Here is a 26811-nt window from a genome sequence, read left to right on the forward strand (position 1 = left end):
TTCTTTGAACTGTTGCCATCAGGCAAACGGTTATAGCTGTTGGAGGAAGCCTCCAACAAGCTGTTAGAATGCTGAACTGTTGATGTGGTTATGTACAGTACTATACCCAGAAGTCTTTAGAATTAGTTTTAATTAGTTATCTTTCTTACTCAGTTCTTTATTTATATAGTTATCTTTTTTTTCTTTTAAAGAGACTATTTTACAGTGATGCATCTGGGATGCATGTGTGTCTGATTGTGCAGAGTAGGGTGTTTCCATGATGTTTGTGTGTATGTGTGTTCTAATATTTTTAAGACCCTGAACAAACACCCTTTCATTTTGCCTGCACTACGGCGGTATGAACAGCAAATTGAGAATTTAACATTTAACAAGCTAAATGAGGCCCGTAGAGTCTGAGCTGTAGCTCATATATCAAAGTTTCTCTAAGCGTTACTCCTTGGGGAAAATTTGCTGGGATGTCCTCTCATAGTAACGCTATTACGTATTTTCCACTTGTGACTGACTAATCTTTCTCAGCGTAGAATGATGAGCTTCAAAATGTTTAGAAATATCTTTTACAAACTTCCAAGACTGTTGGAACAAGTGCTTCTTCGAGATCATTGCTGATGTCCTTCCACCATTAACACACACCTGAAAGCTCCAGAGCAGGGAACAGCCAAAACTTCTACTTTTATAGAGGTACTCACACTTGCTGATGATCAGCTATTCAAGTGCATTTGATTAGCAGCTACTTAGCCTCTTAATTCCTATGGAGGCAGTAATGATGTACTTTTTTCACACACTCTTTTTGTATTTTGTGTAGCAAGTTATGTTTTGTTATTTATCTGAGATAATATTTATTTAATTTCAAGACGTGTTTAAGACCAGATCATTTTTATTAACTCCTGATCCGTAAAACCTACTGCCAATCAACATTATTACTTCTGGGGTGTATTTTCTCAACAACTGTAAATAAATAACATTTCAAAGTGTATGATGCAATTATAAGTTTTGGTTTTTTCGACATGGGCGACAGACTGGGGACCGGTCGAGGGTGTCCACTGCCTTTTGCACTAAGACTTAATCTGTCTGCACTTTTGGGTTTTGATCAACCAGACAGGTAGCAATTACAACAAGAATGACCAAAATAGGCATGACTTTATTTTTCTTCTCCAAAACTGCAGCATAAACTAAAAATCAATATGAAAACACACAATACAAAATAAAATTAGCACTAAAATGAACACAATAAACAACAGTTTGGATTTCACTCGTGGATCAACAGTGAGTAAAAACAAACAAACAAACAAAAAAAAGGGAATTGTGTCATTCACAAGGTTGCATGTTGAGCTAAAAAAGCTCTGATTCTCTGGAGGAGTTCTTTCTTCACACTGTCTGGTACAAGTGCTGCAGAGGAAAGAGATGAAGAGAGATAAGTCAGAACACAAAATAGAAACTTACATACTCACACAACACGATACTTTTATTGTCAGAAGTTGTCATCCTGTCAGCTGTTTCTAATATTTTTTTCTATGTATGTTATAGTGTTGGCCTGGTAGATAAAATATGACTTTTAAGAGGCACCAGCTCCCTCTAAAACTTCCTACGAAGCTCAGAAACATTTCCAGAAATCACCATGCCATGCACGAATAATGGTTAATATCCAATATGCACAAATAATGGAAAATGATCCAGAAACACTGCCATCTTCTCTAGGCTAAAGCTAATTTAAAATGACTGAAGCATCTGAAAGTGTTCTTCAAATGGGCAGTCAATGTCCAAAGACAAACCCTGAAAGACCTTCAGAAAGTCTGAAGAACTACTACTGAAGACCAGTTTAAAACAGTTTAGAGAAAATACAGCGTCTGGCTCCTTGGAAGAAAAATATAAAGGAGTGAGGGGTGGTTCAAGAATGTATATCAGGGAAACCTAAAATTGTAAGAGCTGTAATCAATAAGTAGTGCTGACCTACAACATTAGCAGTTTGTTAGTTAGCATGCACAAAGATGTATTAGGGATAAAGATGATGTGCAGTGCTAAATAAATAAATTGACCAACGATACAAATGAGTATGCTCATCACTTCTAACAGTCTTCCTCCCCCTGCTGTTGCGTTTGAACATCTGTACTGTACCTCTGCCTTTTGGTGTGACCTCTGTGACCAGGTCCTCCACTGTGACATGCTCCAGGCCCTTTTCTCTGATCACATCTGGCTCAAACGGGAGGTAATGACTTTAGTGACTTTTGTTTTTATAGCACCAAGACAGCATCACCGGACACAAACATAAGAACATGTCAAATACCTTTGCAGTGTGCTTTCAGCTGATCCTTCCACCCACACTCCACCAGCTTCGCTCTGAGCAACTCTTTCAACCTGCGGCCACACATTTGATTCACATTATGTGGCTTAATCTGTGCAATTCAAAACCACGCCAAACCATCCAGCATCAAATCACTGCAGCGAAAGACTCGCTTACCGCTCCCGTTCCCCCATCTCTATCAGCTTCTGATTTATTGCAGCCCTCATCTGGGAATCTTTGCTCATGATCCGCCTGAAATTAAACACACACACCGACACAGTCAGCTCGGAAGAAAGAGAGTAATAAAAACATATATTATAATGTGTAATTTAGCTCCCTATCAGGTAGCCGCTACCGTTATCGAGAAGGATCAGCTGGGGAACATAAGGTCCCTTTACGAAACGGAACCGTCTAAAAACGTTCAACGCTTAAAAGTTCCGGCTTTGGAGCGGTTAACCTTTCAACGTCAACCTGAATAACCAATGATAGTCTCACTAGTGTTCAAAATACCTGTTTAATAACAAAAAATATAATACAATACATTTAAACTGAAAACACTAAATTAAAACAGTTACTTAAGCATTTCAAGAGAAATTAGCTCAGGACTCAACTTCCCCTGCGCCCTGGGAGGTTTTGTCCGCCGTAAAATAGCTCCGTGTGAGAAAACAATGACGAAAACACAGGAAACGTGTATCACGCTGGCTACACCTCACCCTCCTCCTCTTGCTGCACACAGGCTGTCATCAACTTGTCAATAAGCCAGTCTCATTGAAAAAGACATGACTGCGTCTAACTACTCATTAAAGGTCAACAGAGACCTGCTGGACCCAAACTTTGAGAGTTACAGGTTATCCTTGGACGCCATACCGACGTACAACATAGAGCTGGATGCTGGTGAGAAAAACTTAATGCAGTGCAGTTAGCAAGTGTGCTAGCATAGCCCTGATAAAGGTCCAGTATAACTTATGTCCAGTATAACATTAAATAGGAATAGCAATGTAAGTTATTTGAAATTATCTCAGACATTTTATTGGCTGCCACTGCGTGACGACGTCAGCTGTTGATGCTACATAATATTTTGGCAGCTGTATCTGTAGCTCAGTGGCTCAGAATGAGATCTTAAGGTCCACCACTGTAACCTAATGAGCTTTCACATGATCACTAAGAAAAATCTGAACAATAGCATTGTTTAAACCACTGAAGTGACTAATTACTACAATTTGAACTGCATACACATACATAACTCATTTATATTGCCAGGACAAGTCAAGTGCACCAATTTTAAATAACTTAAAAACAATCATAGGGAGCTTGCACCTACTTTACGTTATAAGGTTAGTTTTGTAATACATGTTTTAACTTCAAGCTCTTAACTTAAGTTTGAGCAATACTAAATTGGTGGGGCTGCTGATCCAGAAATGTACTTTAGTGATTAAAACGATAAGGGATGTAATTTTTTAAATTTTGCATAATTATATACCAAAGCTTGCTAATTCCCTTTAATCGAAACTCAGGCCAGCTGAGTTCACCTGAGTTGCATCTAAGTGTTTTCTACTACGTCTCTTATCCAGATTATAAAACAGCTAGTGTGGGCCAAAAATCAAGAATCTATGAAGTGTGTGCCTAACAGGAGAATTCATTATAACATTGGTTTGGATACAGTCTTACTTATATAAAAAGGTGCTTACACCTTGCACAGACATCCACTCACAGTACATGCAGGCATGCATATTACAAGGTGATTAATGTGCTTTAAAAAAAAAAACAACACGATACTTTATTTAGTGGGAATAATTCAGACAAATAGTAGCTGTAAAAATAGTTAATTGCAGTTTTTTGTCACCAATAGTTCATCTTAGAGTAAAATGTTGAAATATTAAGATATGTTAAGATATATGTAACACAAAGCAACTGTAGGAAAGGCAGAAGGGTAAACTGCTTTTTAAGTAAAAACATAAATAACAGAAATTTGATTACTGCCATATTTAATCTTTTCTTTTTCATATCTGCTGCAGCCGTGGAGGAGGTCAAGCTGAAGGATACTCAGTACACCCTGGAACACATGCGTGCCTTTGGCATGTATAATTACCTGCATTTAGACCCCTGGTATGAGGACAGTGTTTACTTTGTGGACTGCAAAGGACGGGTCCTCAATCTCACCGTTACTCTGGTGAGTTTGCAAATCCTCTTGTTTTTTGGCCTATTTATGATTGTTGCCCCTCCATTGACGTCTAAGGTGTTTTCACAACTGCACTATTTTCTTCTTGATGCTGCTCATTGTTCCACACATGAACATGGTAAGTGTGCTCAGTTTGCTTGGAGTTTTTCCTACGCAAAAAGAAACCAAACAAACAAAAACACAAGTATGTAATGTCATCAAGTGATCTGGAAGAGAACTGCAAGGGTGAAAACACCATAAGAGAGCAATCACAGATCTTAATAAAAAATCTTTGATACTCATAAAGCTAGCTCCTAGTGCCAACATTTTTCTTAATTTCTAAGAATTTCTCGCTAAAGTTACGACTAAATCTTGAAAAGGTGAAAGTTCTTCACAAAGCGTCTGCTTCTAAGATGAAAAACTGTGTGAAGTAAAAAGAAGGACTTTTAAGTGACTTTGGAATGGAACCTGACTGAAAGAAGATTTTTAAGACAACACCGATGTAATACCATATATTGATTTCAAAATTTAATATTTCAACTAATATTTTGTTTGTTTTCAGCACCTTGAAAACAAACAAACATATAAACATTAATGTTTACGCTCTGTTCGCATCATTTGGTTGGTTTGTTTGTGGCGTTCCAAACACGTGTTGCCCTCAGGTTGACAAAACTTTACAACACTCATGGTTGAAAGGGCCTTTCTTCTGTCTCTTCCCTACTTTTTAAATGTACGTTTATTGGTTTTTATAATTACAGATACTGATATATTGGTAAATAGCTAATACATAATATATCAGCCCTGACAGCGTATTAATCACGATCTACTTCGGAGTTCCCTAAGCAGAGGAGAAACTGGCAGAAAGAAGAAGCTTTGCCACTTTTTTTTCATCCTGGTGATTAAATAAAGTCTTTGCGCTTTGCATAATAAGGTTAATTTATCTTTTTAAGCGTTAGAGGAATAACATTTAATGTAACACTTAAGACAAACTGAATAGTTAAAGCAGTCACAGAGCCTAACATTACACTGTGTGGTTAATTACAGCTGACTAATGGTAGTTAACTTGCCAGCATAATAACAGTTTGGTTTGGCAGCTGTAGAAAAAGCGAGCCACAGGTCAATCATGTGCATACATTAGTGCCATTAGTATGTGCTCCAAATTCAGAATAACAGTGAGGTAAATAAAGCTGCAGGGTACATGTTTCATGGGTAAAGATTCTAGTCAATATTTTGTTACATCTAATAATAAACCCAGCATTGACAAAGTCATCATAGCTAAAGTGTTTTGGAGCTGGAAAAATGCAAGTTGGGGCTGCTCAACCTTCATCATCATCAGAGCAACACGCTGATAGCTTTCACAGCCTCATGCTGTGAAGCAGTTTATTTTATTTTTCACATCGTAGAGCATTCACAGACATGATGAGCTCCCATGTATTATAACAGTAAATCATAGAAGCTGAAGAATTTTGTTTATTATAATAATTTAGATCAAGGATTAAATTTACCATCATGGCAAATGGATTTAACCTGAAATCTAACTCTCACCATGTGAATTTATGTAATCTGAGAGTTTTCCTAAATCACTTCTAAGTTTGGAGTCTTTGCAAATGATTTTAGGCAAATTTAGGTCTTTGTTTTATAGTATTGTTTTATGTTTCCATTATATAACGTTTCATATTATGGACCTGATGTTGCGATGGTGTATTCAATGAAGGATTTTTATGCGCCTGATGTGCCAGTAGGTGGTGACCAAACACTTGAGCATCAGCGGGTTGTGGAAAGAGAAAGGATGTCTGTGAAACACAAGAGTTTTAAAAGTTATGTTAAATTATATAACATTGTTTCTAACCTCTTTTTTTTCTTGGTCAAGATCCAAAATAATAAATGTCAGAATAAACGTGGCTCTTAGTATTTAGTGTGAACCACAACTTTCTGTGCAGTCTTTTGTCTGTCGTATGAATCACCCGAGCACATAAAGTTTGGATGAGCCCTTGTAGGTCTCTAGTTAATCACAGGAGCGATTATATAATTGAGTCAAGGTTCTGATTGGTATTGTTACCCCGTACCAAGATGTTGAGATGAGGCGCAAAATCGTTCTCATGACCTTTTCCATCGAGCTTTCTTTTATGTCTTAGTCATCATTGACCATAATTAGACATAATTGGTGTCTCACTGGAGTTTTTTTCTTTGATGGTCATCACACTGTAATCCTGCAAGACAGTGTTTCTGGTTTTCAGTGGCACCATTAAATGAAATTTATGGAAAAGTGTTGCTCAAATTCTAATTACAGTGATCACATGATAATTATCATCCTTCAGCCTTTTGTGCTCGGTTGCTCGGCACATTGCACATAGACGTTTCGCACTCCGTTTCAGGGCATTAACGGCACGGATGCTGGAGAAAGCGATACCAAAGGTGCAGCAATATAATGTGCCGTGCCACGCTCCATGGCAACAGCGGGGTAGCTTCTCCACAGTCCTTTTGAAAAACTCTGTCTTCACGCAATTTGTGATGCTCATGTGGTGGCTTATCTATCTATTACTAATAAGGCTTTCAGATTGTTGAATCACATGAGTGGCCACATGACAGCTGCTAACTGTATCTGTCCCTGATGGGGACATGTTTTCTCTTACTCATTGTACCATTCTTTAGATTATAAGACTTTAGACAATAAGAAATTAATGCAAAAATCATTTAGACTTTATGTCTTCAACCCAGATGCTTATTGTAAAACTCTTATGGGATGGAAGCAGCAACCTTTCTCTTCTTCTGGAGTTGAGCCGACTATTAAATGTCTTGAGTCTTTGAGATTCTTGACTGGGCTGCTTATTGTGTGATTGGATGTTAGCTGTAAGAATGCATGCATCACATATTTCCCAGTATCCTACAATATTTTCTAATGCTAAACTGAAGTGGTGACAAAATCAGTTTTGCCATGTTGTTCTCCATCTAGAGCACTGAAATGAGCTTACTTGATATCCGGCCATTATTCCATTCATCCATCCCTCCTCCCCTTAACAGTCAAGCAGTACAGTAATTGGTGTTAACATATTATAAATGTATTTTTTTTAGTGTTAAGTGGACAGAACATGCACTTTGAAATATTAAAATAGGCATTTTTCTGTTGTTTCTGAAATTTGATGCACTGACTTAATCAAGTAATCAAATACACAATGACTTTGTTTCATTCTCATACACCAGTGCACTGAGAGTTCCTCTGCAGATAGGAATGAATCTAAATGGCCTAATCTTTTTTTATGAATGCAGTACTGGCTTACGGGTCTGTTGTGTTCTGAATTCAGGACACCGCCCTGGGGAAGCCGAGAGAGGTCTACCGTGTAGCCGCAGAGTCCAGCCAGTGTGAGGATCGTCTTTGCGCCTCCCTCAGCATGACCTCGGCGACCTGGGCAGCTCTGTCGGATGGTAGCGGTCGACTGTACCTCCTCCGCACTGGCAAGAGGGGAGACAGCTCCCATATGAAGTGGGAAGTAAGTATGAACGTGGTGTTTACTGCTGTAAGTGACGCACAGACGTGTTTGAAATCTTTTTTGCCGCTGAAGTGAAGGTAAAAAGACACAAACCTGAATTCCCTCTGTGTACTGTTGTAATACTGGTGCTGCTTTTTCTGCTGCTTTCTTGGCTTAGCACAATTAATTATTAGCATTTGCAACTGACAGTTGTTAAGTCGGTTAGTCACTAGCTCATTGGCGTGTTCACAGCTGTCATAAATTAGGTCAAAACTGGGCAAAATTGGAGGTGTTTTGAATGTCCAAATGTCTCTGATGATTTAATTTTGAGTCACTAAATATCTTTGTCAGTACTGCACAAGAGAAGCTGGGTTAGTAGTCAGTCAAAAGATAATTAGACATTAATTATTGGGCATAAGTTGACCTGTTCATGGGCTCTAATGTACCTGTGGTCCTAGTTGAATAATTGGTTAAGGAAATGAGTGGACTAATATAGCTTCGGCCATTGGTTGAGACACTTCTGCTGGTGACGGTAATAAACTATATATGAGAAATGGACGTAGCTTCTTGGTCTAAAAGGAAAGCCAACTTGGTCAGCAGATGGTGGCCTTTCAAAAAGGATTGCAACTAAATAAAGTATTAGTTGAAATACTGCTTGATTAAATGTGTTATTCTTAGCTTTGTCAGAATAAACTGGAATACAGTATACCCAAGCAACCGAAGGAAAGAAACCCTAATTTGGTAAGCTTAGCCATCCTTCGCAAACTAATCTGACACTTTGTATGTTTGCAACATTATGGTGACTCTTAAAAACTGATTTGAGGACTGTGATTAATAGTTTCATGCACTATGAAACAATATGTTTGCAAGAGTGGACTTCAGTGTGAAGCGAAAGGATTTGGATGAAAATCAGAGCGAGACAAGTCGGAGAGTATTCAGACATGGTCACACTTTGTAAGGCTCCATGTTTTCACTCGATTTGTTCATAATAGAAATGTCTTTTTTTGTGAGCATGGCAGATGGTGCTCTAAAAATTTCACATTCAGTAAGTAGTAACTCAAAGGCCAAAAAGGACAGCCTTGGGCTCCATGACGAACGGACACCTGGGATAATTTTAAATGAAAATAAATCCTCCTTTGGCCAGAGTGAGATTTGAAAAACCAAGTCAAAACTGTAACAGTACATAACAGCTTTGTAATGGTGGATTGTAAAGATTGTAAATGGTGGATTCAATAACACTGATGTTATTGAACCGCTTTGAAAAATTCTGCATCCATTGTGAACATACTCTGTTACCTCTTTATGGGCTCTACATCCAGGACCACTGAAAAATACAGGTAGATGTACTTTGAGGGCAGATTTTAAAGGGTCAGTACTCTTTAAAGTTAAAATATTTACATTTATCACATTTCATTAAACTGAATATCCAAGTCAAGAAGTTTATTAATAAGTTAATAGCCAATAATTGTGTTTTTTGGATTATGAAATGTCTAATTATTCCCCAGAGGATATTGTCGAAGCAATTCAAGCGTTCGCACCAATTTCTGTGTTTAAAAAGCTTGGTCGGGCTTTGGAAATTGAAATTGTAGTTGTAAGGAAGCAAGTCTTTGTGGGCTTTATGCTGTTAACAAGCATGCAGTGGGGAATGGTTACAAATGAGAGTTCCCTCTCTGAACAGGGACACTTGATGCATTTGTGAAGGCAAAGTTCAAGACTGGAATTTATAATGAAGATTTAAACTCTCGAGTTACCGACGTCCAGAGTTCTATTTTTAAGATTCAGCACTTAGGGACACCAGCCAAAGCACACTGCATCTCTCAGTCTGTGTTAGTGTGTGTGTGTTTCATGTGTACAATAATAAAGTGTCTCATAAGCCAGATATTTATGCATTCAATTTGGGCTTCTTGGGATCGCATCATCTTCTTCAACCAGACAGCTAAAGACCCTGATTGAGAAATACTAGCTTGAATTAGCATTTTATTGGAAGAATAAAGAGAAATGTCTCAGTTTTCGAGTGCAGAGCAGACCATTTAAAGCCATTTAGCAACACTTGATGCTCCATTAAAACATCTCACAGCTATATTCATGTGCCTATAGCTACTAATATGTATAACTATTTACATTTTATCATCTCTTCCATTTTAAAAGATAACGCAAGGATAAATCTCTGCTTGGTCAATTCATTCAAAAGCTATTCTAGTCTTATTTTTAGGAGACAATACAGCTCTGCTTAGACTGTGTTACATTTCCAGCTGCATTTGAACTTGTTTCAAATGATTAACAAGAATTGCAAAGAAGATGTAAATGTACATGGCAAATATTCAGACTGTCTGGGACAGCAATTGATTATATAAAGCAGAGGTAACAGAGGCTTGAGCTGAATAACAAAATAAATCTCAATGAAAGCAGGTTAAATAGTTTGTTCTCTTGTAGCTGCACGACTGATTTCTTTAACTTGCAGTCCGGTGGTTGCTGGCTGTCACTAGATGAAATTGGTTGTAAAGACCTCTACAACTCCAAATGTCATTGTGATTGCTTTGATTGCTAACAGACTGCTTTGATCGCCTGTGATTCGAAGGTCATTTGACGTTTTGACAAACACCTCAGTATCTTCCAATAAATTATGGGCGACTGTGGCAGTCTACTAGCAATCAGAGCTATCATGAGAAGGTTTTTGGTGCAGCACCCTATAATCTCTTAGCCACCAATTTCACAGAATGACTGCCAGCAACCTTCAGCAACCACTCGCCAATCATCTGGGATTGGTGGTCTTGAAAATTGTGTGACTGAGGCTTTAAAGACTAACCTTGAACAATGATCACAAACTTTACTTTGATTATCTGTGCTGCCGTTCGTATGGTATACTTACAAGGCAGTGTAGGAGCTTCAAATTGATGCCATAGGTGTGTTTACTAAAAATCCACGACAAGTTTGAATTTCAAATACCTAGATCTCAAAATCAAGGTCAGAGGTCAAGTTTTCTGAATAAATGCAATAACTTGAGAAGGAAGTCCCCTAGGATTTTGGTCCCATAGGTGTATCTACTAAAACCTTGTAAGAGCTTGAATCCCTTTAACTTTGACCTCAAGCTCATAGGTCTGAGTTAAAATTACCTGAAAATCTTGTGAATACGATAACTTGAGAACAACTTGATGTAGGATTTTGAGGCTTTGTGTTGGTAGCACTACAGATCATTTACTTTAAATCACTCGTTTTATCTCAGCATATCTGTACATGAGGATCTTTACATTTGAAAAATTCTGGTGACAGTTTTTTCTCCCATACTGGCAGCAGTACCCTGTTAGATTCCTAAAAATCATCCTGTTACTGTGCCTGCAGCCACTGTTCAATGAAGACCTGGGGGAACCTTTCACCATCCTCCACAGCGTCTCACACGTCCAGGCTGGCGTTCACAGCATGGAGGTTCTGCTGCTCCGTGTCCAGAAAGACCCGGAGGAAACCAAAGGAAGTGGATACTCAGTGTCTCTCGAGTGGATCACAGTCGCCAACACTGCAGGACAAGGTGGGTGGTGCGATGATTGACTGAGTATGATAATCGAGCATGAAGTAAGATAAGACCAGTGTGTCATAAATGATTAGTATATCAGTTTCAAAGCCTGTGATTTAATTTTAATTTCCTTGCCTCCTTTTTTTCTGTGAACAGTGTTTCAGTAGAAAACTGAAACCCTTCTTAATTAAACCGTAATAGCGTATTAGTCATGTTCTTCCTATAATGGACTTTAAATATTATGTCCCAGATGAGATTAGTGCACTCTGAAGCAAACATTGGCAAGAAAGATTTTCATTAAAGTCCTCGGTGCTTGCCGAGAAAGAATACCACAGTGACTGATGAGTCAAATATTGTGTAGAAAAAAACAACAGCCTTTCGAGAGTCCCTTCTTCATTTTGTTGGACTTAAAGACGCATCGCTTTGATATTTGCTTAATATTTTACTGCTTATTTAGTATCTCACTGTTTGACTAAACCTAATTATGCTAATGCTAATCAAGGCTATTTGGTGTGGGCTAGGAACATGGCCAAATGGGGACTTGGAGTGGCACCAGCCCCTCAAACATATGACTGGTGGCCCACAAAATAGTAACACCAATCCAAAGGGAAAGTCTAAAAAGTACAGGAAAAAGCCACCTTTTGTGAAGTGTCACTTTTCATGTAATAAAACAGTCATTCCCAAAGTCAAGAGTGTTGCTGTCCACTTAAAACCAGAAAATCCCATGGTGCCCACCCAAGCTTAACTCTTCCCTCTAATCAGTATACAAGAGAAACTGATGGATTTCTGTGAAAATGTTTTTAAAAAACATAAACCCCATACACTGTTGGCTATTAAATTGCTAATGCTACCCAGTCATTTGCAAAGTGTTAAGGCCAATGTGTGACCGACCTGCCACCGGGACACAAACATCAATACAAGAGCATTGAGAGTAATATCACAAACTAACCACCTCCTATTTCAACTTTTTAATTCATTTTTAGATACATAAATACATTTATATAAATATGTAACTTTACATACTTGTGCGTAGTTCCAAGGTGAATTTCTTTTGTTACAGCGGTCCACTTGCAGTACCCTCACGGCCCACCAGGTGGCCACGGCCCACACTTTGGGAATCACTGTAATAAAACATGTATAAGGGCACAAAATCATATCATGAAAATCATGCCCAGGTTTTTCTGAGCCAAACTTTTAATGCTGTCTTTATGATTTATAAATAAGAAATTATAAAATTGTTTATTGATACTTCATTTTTGATGTTTTAGCATTTCCCCTCTCATCTTAAACTAATTTTAGGCAAAAATATAATAGCGCTAAATGCATAGTTTAAAAAATTGCTTATTTTGTTATTATGTTTTGTTTTATTTTGTTCTTATTTAATCTGTGCTGCTCACATTCACAAACCCAAGCCTGGAAGCTGCCCAGTAGAATCACTTGAGCAGTAGAAAGGTCTTACTGAGGGGCAGCGTGGCGGATGATGTTAATGTAGAATAGCCAGGAGCTGCTTTTTCACTTTCCACACAGATTTCTTTTTCCTGTTGGCTTAGCAAATCGACTGCCTTCTTGTCACAAGGTCTCCTTTTTATATTCTGCAGATAAACAGCTGCAGGTTCCAGCTTGTTGAATCTAAAGCTCAGTCAGTTGTCCATGAAAGAGAGATTTCAATTTAGTCATTCAAACTGGTAATTTAGAGATGATATAGAATAAACGCTACATTTGAAATGAACTTTTAACTTAAAAAATATAAATATAAACTTACAGACTGATCATAAAGTGTACACTTAAAAGTTTCAACACATCCTTGTATCCTCGCACCAAGATGCAGTTACTGAGTAAATGGAAAAAACTGAGAAAAGCAGAGAAATGTGCATTATCCTTAAGATGACATCATTATCCATTAAAACAAACCAACAATAGGGAAAGGAACCATGATACAGTTGCTCTGCTTGACTATCAGGCTGCAGGCACATTCTCTATCTTTTGAAAAGCTAATACCTTGCACAAAATACCTACGGAAGTAAACAATCCCCTCTAATATAAGTGGCTTGAGCACGCTCTGTAAGGACTGCTGGGAGTTCTGTACATGCAGTGCTTCTTGACATGAGATATTTTTCTACTCCTCCTGGTCTCCGTCTGAGTTTAGAAAAGATTACTTTACACAGGGATCACTGTGTCCTTTGATTTCCACACACAGGTCAGGAGAAAAAGTATGAGGTGAAGAAGAGGAGGGTCCTCAGGGGGAAGTCGGTGCCTCACTATGCAGCGTTGGAGCCCAAAGGGAAGGGACTGATGCTGGCATCAGAGAAGCCATTTGTTTTTACACATGTGGATGGTAGACCTGTGGAACAGCCCGAGCCAGAGCCCATGGAGGTGGAGAAGACAGGTGGGTAAAAGGTGCCGCTGGGAAGTCTGCCAGCGAGCAGCTTGAGTAATGTTACTCAGCGCCTGCTGTTATAAGATTAAATGCACAAGTAGCAGCCTTTGTTTCAGGCTCTAAGGGTGCTTATTTAACTCTTGTAACGTCCTCGGGATTTCCATACACCTGTTGCCCTACATCCCCAGGACAACACAAGGGTTAAAATCAAGTAAAGTAGCTTTGACTGTCATTTCAACAATATCATAGCAATAATCATCTTTGTTGCAAGTATGCGCACATACACAAGGAATTAGGCCCTTTTTTCTCCTTTGTTTTCAATGTACTTAACACAACAGACTAATAAATATGGATGGATACCACATATACAGTATATACAGGGGAACTTCACAGTTGTACATGTATGCACAACAAAGACTATAATTCAATTCAATTCAATTCAATTCAATTTTATTTATATAGCGCCAAATCACAACAAATGTCGCCTCTATATACAGCAGCTTTAGTTTAACAGCAGGTATAGTGGATGTTTTAGTAAAGGCAATATATGAGTGATATAAGTGTTCATCAGAACGACGGCCTGTGGAAAAAGAATGGAATCGAGGTTTATTATATAGGTAACATACAGATAATACAGTACATCTTGAAATTAAAAAACATTCCTCCAGGACCACACGATGCGATATATATATAAGGGTACACAGAACATTAAAAATACCAATATATAATTAAAATATAATACAGAGTACAAATACTTAGTGGAGTCTATGTGTGTGTGTGTCTGTGCAGTTTTGTTGCGAGTCCATTTCCTGAGTATTGAGCTGTCTGATGACTTGAGGGAACAAACCGTTACACAGTCTGGCAGTGAGGGCCTGAATATTTTGGTACCTCTTGCCACATAGCAGGAGGGTAAAAGTTTGTGTGAGGGGTACGTGGGGTCATCCACAGTGCTGGTGGGTTTTTCAAATGCAGTTTGTGTGGAAAATTAAACGTGTGTGATGAAGGGAAGAGAGCCTCAGATGATCTTCTCAGCTGTTCTCACTGTGCACTGCAGGGTGCTTTGAGATCTGTTGCTGTGCAGTTTCCATACTAGTGATGCAGCTGCTCAGGAACCTCTCGACAGGCCTGGGGGCGCAGGAGATGGACTTTGCTCAGCCTTTGCAGGAGAGACGCTCTTGGTCCTTCTTGGCTATTAAGCTGGTGTTTTTGACAGGTGAACACTGAGGAATTTTGTGGTCTTTACAATATTTCCGGCAGAGAGTGGATACCCCTGATCTTCTAAAGTCAACAATCGTCTCTTCTGTTTTGTCCAGCAGTCCGTTCGCTGTCGCACCTCGTCTCTGTACACTGATTCGTCATTATCGCCGATAAGACTCACCACGGCTTGAAAGCTGACTTACATTTGCAGCCAGCTTAATTGGCCATTCAAAGAACTGTAATTCAATACTGCAGTAGTTGGCTCCTGACTGCCGTATTGGCTTCATTTCATATTCATCTTTTTTATTCCTCAGAGGTTTCTGCTTTAGACTGCATTCTTATAGCTATGTGTATCTAATAAAGCTAAGTGTAATGCTCCTTTTTAGTTTTTTAGTGTTTGCATTTGAGCTGTCAGAATAAGAAAAATACAACTTTATCTCATGAAGTTAACTTTCCAAAATAAATCCTAATTAATAAAAACAAGTTCATCTTCTTCAAGGAGTGTTGAGATGCAAGAAACCCAAATCAGCAGTAATAGTACATACCTGTGTTGAGCTGTTGTATATACAATGCTTTAGAAGTGCATGTAATTTTAACTCTTGGCAAGGAACAGAAGTCCTGTTTCAGTTTTTTTTCCGTCCTTACCACAGTGCCGCCGCTCATTTCTGACCCTGGTGATCTCTGTCAACAGAATTTGTGCAGAGCGCAGACCTAATATAGGAAAAGTCACGTTGTCCTCATCAGAATCTTTGACTCGGTGCTGCTCAGGCTTGAGACTGTGAGAAAACACTTAAAAATGATGTGACACGACTTGTCATTTATCCTATTTATAGTGATATTTTTTTTTTTGATTATTTTTTGTCTCAGAAATGCTGTCTGAAACTGACCTGAAAGTCAAGCTGTCTGCGAATCTGTTAAAACGGTGACAGAAAGTGAAATAAAAGATCCGAGTGGCATTCCCGCCTTCCACCATGAGACGTGCGACTGCCACCCCTCCCACCTTTTCTGTAATTGGACTGTTTCTGGTTAAGACTCATTACGCGGTTGCTTTTGCTTGTCACGTCGACTCCTTTCGCTCATTACCTTTCCGAGCTGTTGGTTGAATGCGCACACCGACTCGTTCACTTGTCGCCATAGAAACATCTGAGCAGGCAGCAGAATATTCCCAATCAGACTGAGGTCTCTGTCAGGTCAGGTGTTCTGTGTCTGTGTACACAGATGTGTTTCCAGGCCATTTATTTCTGTTGCACAGGACCTGTGAGACGCCTTCAGCATATTCTCTCGGTCTCGCTGACGAGCTTTGACTAAAAAGTTCAGTTAATTCAGCAGTGAGAGTGATTTTTTTTCCCCCCTTTTTTGGATGACTTGCTGTAGGCCTGCAGCATACTAGTCATGAATAATTTTATTAGATAGTTAAGTAATGGAATGAATTAATTAATAATGCCGAAAATAAACCCTGTCTGCACACTGCTCCACAGTTAGAGACTCTTTAACTCTGACTCAGGGGCTGCATGTTCTCACATTTTAGACAGTGGAAAAAAAGTTATTTGGTATACAGAATCCACTCACTTTTAAATTATTATAAAAATTACCTGTTAGTTATTTCTAATTGATTAAAGGGGCAGTGCAGCATTTTATTTTTAATCCTGGTTACTAAAGTAACATTTTACCATCAGTGCTTCTGGTCTGAGTCTTGATTTTTGCCTCATATCAGTGCTCAATTCAGCTCAAACTGGTTTCTTGACAATGAATTTGATGTACTCGAATAGCGTCCACAGTCACCAGATCTCAATCCAGTTCAAGCACCTTTGAGATGTGATGGAACATGAGGATCACATCATGGATGCGCAGCCAGATCTGAAGTAACTTTATGATGCTATCATGTCAGTGTGACCCCAAATCTCTGAGGAATCTTTCCAGTACCTTGTTGAATCTGTGCCATCACAAATTAAAAGAGTTCAGAAGGGAAAACAGGATCCAAGCCAAGGTGTACCTAATAAAGTGTCCTTGACTGTGGAATTTCTGCATTTTGCATAATGTGGCTTAAATTCAATCATCACTAAAATATTTTCTTTTTCTATATTTCATGTGAGGGAGCCAATTAAGACGAGTCGAGCGGTCAAAGGTGTCATATTGATATTTAAAGTGTTTTGATTGATTCTTGACGTCGGCTCAGGAACATGATGCTCTCTGCCTTTCAGCGAAGGCGTAAATTAAACAAGTAAAGATGAAAAGGCAGCGAAATGTTCTTTTAATGTTATTAGAAAAGCTTGAATGGTCATGAAAAGTAGGAACATTTCCCGTATCGCTTTGAAAGCCCTCTAACATTTGCTGGAATGTCGTGGAAAACTCGGGCTGGTTTCAAGAAGAACAGTAGGCTACGTAAACGTATCTGTGTCTTTAGAAAGACAGAGGACAACGGTCGTACAGGTGAGAAATGGGGAGAGAGACAAAGACGGGTTCAAGGAGAGCAGTGAGATTATTGAATATGTAACGTCTGATGTCACACAGGCTGATATGGAGGTGAGCCTGGACTTCATGATGATGGATAAAGTCAGCCTAACATTTGATCCCTTCAATATGACATCATACAGAGTCAAGAATAGAGAAAACTTTGAAACTAAGTATTTGCAGCGGTTTGAAGCTTTTGGTTGACAGGGCTTATTTGTGCACATTATTTGAAATTTTGACCATCTTTTGTACGAGAATCCATCATATATAGACAGAAAATAAGGAAACTCATAATAGATCCACTTTACAGCCAAAAAACATTGAACTAAACATTCATATCCATCTTGGCCCCTTTCTTGTTTTTAAACTCTGTTATACTCACAACCTCTAAACAAGCAGACAAACAGCTACCTTCTCCTTCAAAAGATATATTAAAAAACCCCACAACATGACCCAGAGAGGGCAAAGTGCATGTTGATGGTGCCGAAGCAGAGTAATGGCAGCTTTTCAGGCAATCCTTTTATCAGCACTCTTACTTTCTCCTTTCGAAGAAAAGGTAATGGATTAGATGTCAAGAGAGGAGACATGTTCAAAGAGGCTTGTAAGTGACGAGAGAGGGAGCAGAAAAGATAGAAGTGACTTGGTGCTGTGTTAAGGAGACGAGATGTGGGTATAGAAAAAGTATATCGATGACAGAGAATATGTCCAAACAAGTGGGTGGAAACGATTATTCCGATACAAGGACACCAAAAACCTTGAGTTCAGTCATTTATAGTGATGCATAGGTGCACAAAACTGGATTATTTTAAACTTCAGCTGACTGAGTTCCAACACAGATAAACAAAAAAGATCAACACTGAGCAAAGAAGATTGGGAAAATGAAATAGAAGATTTGGCAACCTCCTCCTGCCTCGTTAGTTCCTTTGTTGACAACAAAAGGTGATAATGAACAACTCTTAGTTTCTCGCATCTACGCCAAATACGGAGCAGGTCTGTTGGTTTGATGCTGCATAGTTGGAACAATTTAATTGCTCAGGCTTTGGCAATAATCAGCGTATGTTGTTTATGATGCTGTTATAGATGACAAGGTTGGTACAGAGATGTTTGCGCATCAATTACATGATTTCGCTCATGCTAATCTTGCTTTTTTGTTTTATTTAAACATGTTTTATTGTTATTTGGTAGTTCTAAGAGTTGCTTACAGGAAAGAATATTTTAATTCAACTGTTATGATAATAAAACACTTCCACCTCACGTTTTAGAAACTGCAGCTTGAGAAAAATCATGCGGTTCTAATCGTAATTAAATTAAGGACAAAGTGGGGTTAAAGGGAATAGTCGAAAACCTCACTCTCACCTTCAGGATCTTCTTCCAGTGCACCTCTGGACTTTTAGATCGCTGCCTGGAAGTCTTGTTCTGTCCCTTTTACATTTATGCCTCTGTGATGCAGACTGGATCTCCTTCAGCTTGTCAAACTAATGATTCTTTAACTTGATTTTCAGTTTTGGAAATTAGGTAAAATGTCTTGGAGGCAAATTTGTTGATATTTTGTGGATCTGATTGAACTCAACCAGCCATTATAGACAGCTCTGCATTGACAGTCTCATTGTGGGGGATAGATTCACAGTGTACATCACTGTAAATAACTCACATAACCCTGGACTTAGTTCTCAACTTCAGGCTTAAACCGCAGGCTTCAAATGAAAACTTCTGGCCGTGGGTGTGTACCCAACCCTCATTATTAGAGATGGTCCCCCACTTGAAATTGTGCTCATTTTGAAGCAAAAGCAATTTTTTTTATCTTCTATTAAAGTTTATAAAAGTCCAAAGTTAGAACAGGTGTTTAAGCACCAAGAAAAAATTAAATACAAACACTATACAGGCAAAAGTGTGAGGCTTCAAATGTTTTATTATTAACAGTACTGGGGAAAATATAACAGTGTGACATCGTTAAATGTTCGATATCGTTCATGCTGATGCCACTACTAAAAAAGTTCAACAAAGACTGTTCTTTTTAAGGAAAATGAGATCTTTTAATGTCTCATCTGAGATGTTGTCTTTGTTTTATAGGAGTTTTATTGAATCTGTGATGTCTTTTTGTATCGCTGCCTGGTTTGGTAACCTGACGGTGAAGAATAAGAATCGGTTGGGACTTCTGGTAAAAACTGCTAGCAAAATTTCAGGGCGCTGGCAAGATGGACTTTTGGCCATTCACAATAGAAATGTGCTTAGAATGGCTCATTCTATTATTAATTGTTTGAACCATCCACTTCACAGTGAGTTTAAGTTGTTGCCTTCCGGCCGCTGTTTTAGAGTACCTGTGAGGAAGGCTAAAAGACTCCAGGTCTCTTTTATCCCCACTGCATCTTGTCTCCTCAATGGCAAATAACTGTCCTAGGACTTTCTATCACTATTATTGTCATTATTATTTATAGTATTGTTCTGTTTATTTATATCCCGCTGCTAAACTAATTTCCCCTTGTGGGACAATAAAGAAATTGAAATTAACTCTCTGAAGCATTTGTTTGTGTTAGATAGATGTCAGGTGCCAAGGAGTCAGTTTACTGGAAAGGAAAGATGAAAAAATGATGTTCTGCTTCATATATTTTCATTCATTTCTTTGTACTTGAATCTTTACTTTTGTGTAAATATCAGATCATTTAATTTTTCCAGTCAGTCAAAGAGATTAATCACATGGTTGAATGAAGTCAGTAATGAATGAAACTCCCAACAATTCATTTGAAACGTGACGAGAGACACCAAGTACACTATGCTTGTTTGTAAGCTCAACTCAGACTTATTAAGAGTGTTGTATGTTTTTCATAGTGAAGTCTTTAATATTAAATGTAACTAGCAAGTGTAGCTGCAAATTTAGTGGATTAAAAACTGCATTATTTCTGCATTATAAAATAGATGCAGGAAAGAAAGTGAAGATAAAATAATAAAATAAAATAATTTGGTTGGAAACAAAATGATCTGCATGAAATGATGAGAGAGATGGAAGAGCACAGGTAGAGGACTGTTAGGGATTCAGAAGGGCAGAGCATGAGTAAGGAGGAAGTGAGAGCACCTGTGAAGAGGATGAAGAGTGGAAAGGTGATTGGTGCTGATGAGGTAGGGAGATGTCTAATTGAGAGGGCAGTGGAGCTTTTAACCTGATTGTTTTAACACAATCTCGTAGAGTGAGTGAGAGGATTCCTTGGGAATCGAGAAGGAGTGAACTGGCGCTAATTTTTCAAGAATAAGGCATGAAAAAGGTAGCCGTGGTAACTACAGGGGGTTGAAGCTATACCATGATGCTATGGGGAAGAAGCTATTGTTATAGGGTGAAATGGAGGCAGATGATGGGCTGTGGTGACCCCTGAAGAAGACAAAGAAGTTAGAAAGACAAGAGCGAGTTTATCAACCTTTTTTTGGGCTGCATTCAAAATCATAGCAAGATAGCAAGGGTGAGATTTACTAAAGGGAACCAATAAGTATGTGTGTGCAGTCCCCAAATAGTGCTGATAGGTGTGAATTACAAAACTGTTTTCTAAACTCATGCAGTCAGTTCTGAGTCAATGTGACATGCTCAGTCTGCTAAGAGCAGTGCAAACCACAGAGTAAGACATGATATTCAGCTGCAGGTGATTACTAATAGGACAGGCGTGGCTTGTTTATTTTAATCAGAAAAGCATAAAATGTCTTTCATACACGTGCATGTTAAATGTAGGCCTGGCAAAGAGAATCATTATAAAGGAAACGACCTTCAGTAGCTGACAGGTGCCGATGTAGGACTGTAAACAGTGCAGCAATATGTGTCTGTAGCATTCTTGTTTTGAGACGACCCCTGAAGGGATACAACAAACTGGAAATGCCTTATTTACAAATGCTTTTATTTCTATATTCTTTGAGTTTTCTAAGCTAGATTTCTTTAATTAAAAAAATGATCTACAAATTTCAAGTTTTAGCTGTGTTGTGTGTGTGTGTGTGTGTGTGTGTGTGTGTGTGTGTGTGTGTGTGTGTGTATGTGCAATTAGCGGTACTTTGCTGCTTGTCAATTTGAAATGGTATGAAGTGGTATTATTCCTTAACACTGGTTGAGGATGTTCTCTGCATATAAAAGTTATGTAAGTAGTAGGAGGAGAGATCAGAGGGAGACTCTCGACCTTGGAAATAGATTCGTTTAAGGATAGGAGGTTAACTTTAACCTTAACCTCATTTGTCAAATCAGAGACAAAACATACATCAAAGTGAAGGAGTCAGGCTTTTGACATGCACTTGACAATATTTAGCATTTTTTCCTCTGATTTTATTTGACCTGTCGAGGCTGCCTGTACTTTCAGAATTCAAACCTTTTCCTGAGCACACTGAAAGTATTTTAAAGCATCAAACCTTCTTATATTTCTGAACCAGGACCACTCAGCTGCTCTTAAATGTCCCACCATCCAGGTTCAGTACTAGAGGGCTTTTACTGTTTTAGCTCCTGTGCTCAGTAACTCTAATGCCCATTACCGTCAGGTCAGCTTTGCCTGTCCCATATTTTAAAAAAATATTTTTAAGAACCTGCCTTTATAGACTTATATTTCTTTCCTCGTCTTTTGCAGAGTATGTGGTTTCTGTAAAGACTTTTGAGGTGCTGTTTTAAGAAGCGCTCTAAAAATACCTGCGATAAACAATAATCAGTTTGACTAGAAGCAGTATTTCCTCTAGTTTTCTCACTTTTATTCATATGTTGCCAAACTAATGTGGTAATAGCCACAAAATTAAATTGGATGTGGGTAATTTCTTAGTTTTCTCAGTAAGTGAAATGAGGCGGGCTGTGTGAGTGATCAGGTTGCTGTACTTTACTGCTTTTTAAATACCTGGCAGCTGCATTACAGAAAAGTGGAAACCTTTCACCTGAGGTAACAGACAAAACAGGATAAAAGCTGCAGCCTGAAAGAAAATATTGCGTAAATCTCCTGTTGGATCAGCAACAGATGAAAAGGACTCAAAGGGACTTTATTTTAGAAATAAAGTCTTGAAAACGCCATTCAAGCACAAGGCTGCAAACAGATTTATGACAGGATTGTTTGTACCATTTATGATTATGTTCTCGGAAGCCAAAGTCATTTTATCAAGCATCTGTGAACTTTTAGAGGAGAATCTAAAGAACAACATGATGCCTGCTGTTCATCTATTCTCCAACAAGGCTTTTAACAAACATTGCCTCTTTATGACTTACACTTTATTCAGAGTACATCTGTTCTGAGCATTACTGGCGATGCTGGTTACGCTCCCCGTGACGACTCATGCTATGTTTCATTATAGCATACCACACAACACAGGCGTCGTCATAGCCGAAGGGAAAGAAAGATTTGATGTGTGCTGAGTCAGAGGCAGCAGAGAGTTGGCTCGTGGGGAATGGTGAGAACAGGCTGGAGTGGAAACGTGGTCGTCATGTTTGTGAAAAAAGCCTTCAAGAAAAGCAGTTCAGTGCCTCAGCTTCCTCATATTACCACAATGTACATTACGCTCTAATTATAATTGACTCCTTTTACTTGTTGCGTAAATTCTCTAATTGAAATTGAAAAATAAATCTGGATCTGTATTAAAATACGCTATTAGTGCTAATGGATAATCATTTGATTTATGTGGCAGGCTCTTTCATTCGAGTAATAGCAGCGCTTCATTGATAAAAGCTTGTATTAGCATAGCAATACTGAGGCATTAAAGAAATCATGAGTCAGCATCTGGCTTGAAACCATATCAAAGCTGCTAGCTTGGCAAGTGAACGTTGCACTAAATTTAAGTGAATTACTTTGTTGCATTTCATTGTCACTGGAAAATAAATGCTTCCAACATAGAAGGAGTAACGCTCGTAGAATCCAGGCTTGAAGAAGTTGGTTCCTTTGGTTACAAGCAGGGAGGAACAGACACGGATGTAAAAGTGAGAATGGGCAAACCAAGAGCTGCATGCTTACAGCTGGAGAACATCTGGAACTCAATAATTCCACTGTGGAATCAGTGTTTCTCTACAGTGCAAAATTTTGGAGGGTATGTAAAGATAAGATACATACCTTTATCAACAGGAAAATTTTAACCTCCTAGGACCTGGGTCCACATATGTGGACATCACATTTTGGGTTGTCTAGACCAAAATACTAAATTTTGCTCTACAAGGGCCTGATATCCACTTGTTCTTATTTTTCTCAGAAAGAAAAATCAGGTAAAAAAAAAAAACGTAATTCTTTGTTTTTACATTCATCAGGTTCCAAACAGCCCAAATAGCAAAGAGAAATTAAAAATGCATGCCATGAAAGAGTTTGGGTCTTAGGAGGTTAAAGATCTACTGGCATAACAACATCTTCAGTTAAGACTAGGGGGGAAAAGCGAAGCAAGTATCTGTTAAAGAAGAGATAAGAAGATGGAGATGGATAAGAGATACGGTGAGGAAACCGGGCCACTGGACCACCAGATGTGCTTATGTGGAATCTGCAAGGGAGGAGGAGCAAAAGAAGCAGGCCAAAGATTACACGACAAAGAGATAAATATGAGGCCTGTTTTACGGATGACAGTCGCAAGAATGTCGCTGTAATTTAGTTCTTCCTCCATCATTTATGATAAATATGGTAAAATTCTTTCCTTCATGTGATCCATTTATGTAAAATCACTCGGAGGCTGTTGAGGGTAGCTGTTCTGTTAAAACACTACACATACAGAGGAAAGAAAACTTATTATAAATACTACGTTTTCTGTATCGATTCTCCAAAGCCACATACTGGGTAATAGGGTAGATGTTTGGCAAAATTGAACTGTAACACAGGAGTGTGGACTTCTGTGTAACTGTTAATTATGACTTGTTATTTAAAGAGGCTCCTTTTGATTTTCTGCTAGATCATAATGTTAAAATAATGCCAAAAACATCTGCTTTTATAAGTAAAGAATCTAATAAGGGATGCATACAGTCATGTGAAACTCTTAACAGCTCTGTAATAAACTGAGTGTGCCCCACTATTCAGTAGTTAGTGCTGCTACTAACTTAAAGTAATTGTTCCTGTAAGCTTTGTTGATGAGGAATTTTGGTCGACTCTTCTTTACAACATTGCTTCAGTTCATTGAGGTTTTCGGAGACACGGTTCAGCCACAGCAGTCGCATGGACGCCAGCCAGTTCAGCGGCTTCATTCTTTTGTTTTTTAGTCATCATGGTGTGAATTTGCTGTTGTGCTTGAGCTCATTGTCATGTTGCATGACCCATTTTAGACCAAATGATATCTTTTCTATTTTATTGATCTAAACGATTATAGAATACGTATGTATATCTGTCCATATATACTCTGTCTCCTCCTTAACAGGTGGATCAGTCTAAACAAAACTCTGAACAACGATGGACAGCAATTATTAAAATCTATATGTTTTTTAAAAAAGATTTATTATTTTAAAAAAATCAATAGCCCACTAGTTCATTATAAAAAATGATCGTTCAAAACTTTCTGTTGATCCACCAGTTGATACATTTACATTATTTGTTTGCGGCCGATGTTCTGTCCCAATATAGCAGAACGTAACACGTAAAACAACTTTTTTGTTGTAGTATAATTTAGTTTTCCTGTTAATAATGCAAAAGTTCAAGGGTTTTTTTTTGTTGTTGTTGCATAAACTAAACGTTGAAATAAATAGATGCTTGTTTGGTTTACTCATCTCACTTGATATTTGTAGGTTTTAATAATTCAATACATTAAAATTCAGCATACGAATTGCCTTAATAGCTTCGCTGTGAGCTCATTCGTGGTCATCCCCACTTGCGCTATGATGATCCATTTATTTTAATGGTCTCCTATCTGCAGTTGACTGAATATTCAAAAGTAATTTCCTTCAATGTCTGCACTCTATCAGATCTTTTATGTATGACTCAGAGACAGCTGGCTCAGGACGATCATTAACTTCAGCACCAAACATTTCTTTCCCCTTTGAATTCAGATCCCATTTACTTTTGGCAGCAGACGACCGAGGACGTCACGCTGTGTGTGCGCATGCCCGAGGGGATCACCAAAGAGGGGGTGCAGTTCAGGCTGACGGCAGACAACATGACCATTGGCGTTCAGGGGTTCCCTCCACTGCTGGAAGGCCAGCTGTTTGCATCTGTAGACCCCGAGGCCAGCGCCTGGATCATCAAAAATGACAAAAGGTTTGCAGTCTGAAATGCGGAGTGTTGATGAAGTTGGATTATTATTTTTCTTCATTATGTTTTGGAGTTGAAATCGTAGGATAAAAACAGTACCGTAACACGGCAATTTTTCAATACCAGCGGCAATTACAGCGCTATTTCCATCGTTGTTCCTCTGCTCGCCATTTCCCCGCCTCTCTACAACGTCTTAGTTAACTTCTGTTCACTTCACCATCATTCAATTAAAAAGTGCCACAGACTCATGAAGGTGTCACTTGGCAAGGAAACAGGTTAGCTACATGCTCTAATTAAAATAAAATGATAAGTAATACAATATATACTGGCATCGATACGTTTTCCCACCTCTGCAGTAGATTACAGAAATATCTCACATACTATATATAACCTGCACACAATAAATCTCTGCACAGTCGTCATCTTCATGAATGAAATATTGAATGTGTACAAGATTAATGCAGCACTCTGGGGATTTGAGAAGCCTGAAACATGTTATGAGTTCGGATGTTGAGTCAGAAACTCTAACCATCCGGGGATCGGTGAATTAAGAATGAATGAATTAAGCTTTTAAAAATTGATTGATTTAATGTTTTTTGCTTTAGAAAGAAAGAATTAAATTCCTTAAATTGTTCCTGCCACTAATTTAATATTAAATGTGTTAATGGTGTTTAAATCAAATGTGTTAATGTGCCAATACAAACATCAGAGAGAGAGGCAGCATTTCACTGGTGAGTTTTGTCTTGAGAGTCAATATATTTATAAACATTATTAACAAGATTGATTCATTATAGGTTTTTATAGCTAATACCATATACTTACCAACTACTTTATTAGGTGTACCTGTTCAACTGCTCATTAATGCAAATGTCTTATCAGCCAATCGAATGACAGCACTCATTACATTTAGGCATGCAGAAATCGTCAAGACAACTTGCTGAAGTTGAAACTGAGCATCAGGGTGGGGAAGAAAGGTGAGTTAAGTGACTTTGAGCAGGGCATGGTGCCAGAGGGGCTTGCCTGCATATTTCACACACTGCTGAGATGGGTTTTTGCTGCACGACCATCTCCAGGGTTTACAGAGAATAGTGTGCAAAATAAAAAATAGCCAGTGAGCAGCAGTGCTCTGGTAGAAAATGCCTTATTTATGCCAGAGGTCAGAGGAAAATGGCTAGTCTGCCTCAAGTTGACAGGAAAGCAACAGTAACTCATATAACTGCTCGTTACAACC

At 38.5% G+C, this 26811-nt stretch overlaps 2 protein-coding genes across 2 annotated transcripts in view; one reads left to right on the forward strand and one right to left on the reverse strand.

Annotated features, from left to right (window-relative positions):
* Positions 1-1124: 1124 nt before the first annotated feature.
* Positions 1125-2714, reverse strand: LOC102793667 (transcription and mRNA export factor ENY2-2). The gene is made up of 5 exons (XM_006794417.3): positions 2634-2714; positions 2456-2530; positions 2282-2352; positions 2113-2187; positions 1125-1386 (listed from the first exon to the last, which is right to left on the reverse strand). Exons 2-5 carry the CDS (start codon positions 2521-2523, stop codon positions 1310-1312), a joined length of 291 nt encoding a protein of 96 aa, XP_006794480.1. The 5' UTR covers positions 2524-2530; positions 2634-2714; the 3' UTR covers positions 1125-1309.
* Positions 2715-2911: 197 nt separating this feature from the next.
* Positions 2912-26811, forward strand: part of nudcd1 (NudC domain containing 1) — a 51473-nt gene continuing 27573 nt past the window's right edge. The window contains exons 1-6 of the mRNA XM_006794420.3: positions 2912-3172; positions 4294-4448; positions 7739-7924; positions 11243-11426; positions 13609-13797; positions 25379-25586. Of these exons, the coding sequence (XP_006794483.1) occupies positions 3058-3172; positions 4294-4448; positions 7739-7924; positions 11243-11426; positions 13609-13797; positions 25379-25586 (1037 nt within the window). The 5' untranslated portion in view covers positions 2912-3057. The remainder of the gene's footprint in view (positions 3173-4293; positions 4449-7738; positions 7925-11242; positions 11427-13608; positions 13798-25378; positions 25587-26811) is intronic.

Source organism: Neolamprologus brichardi, chromosome 22, assembly GCF_056152115.1.
Source record: "Neolamprologus brichardi isolate AB-2024 chromosome 22, ASM5615211v1, whole genome shotgun sequence".
NCBI classification, from domain to species: domain Eukaryota; kingdom Metazoa; phylum Chordata; class Actinopteri; order Cichliformes; family Cichlidae; genus Neolamprologus; species Neolamprologus brichardi.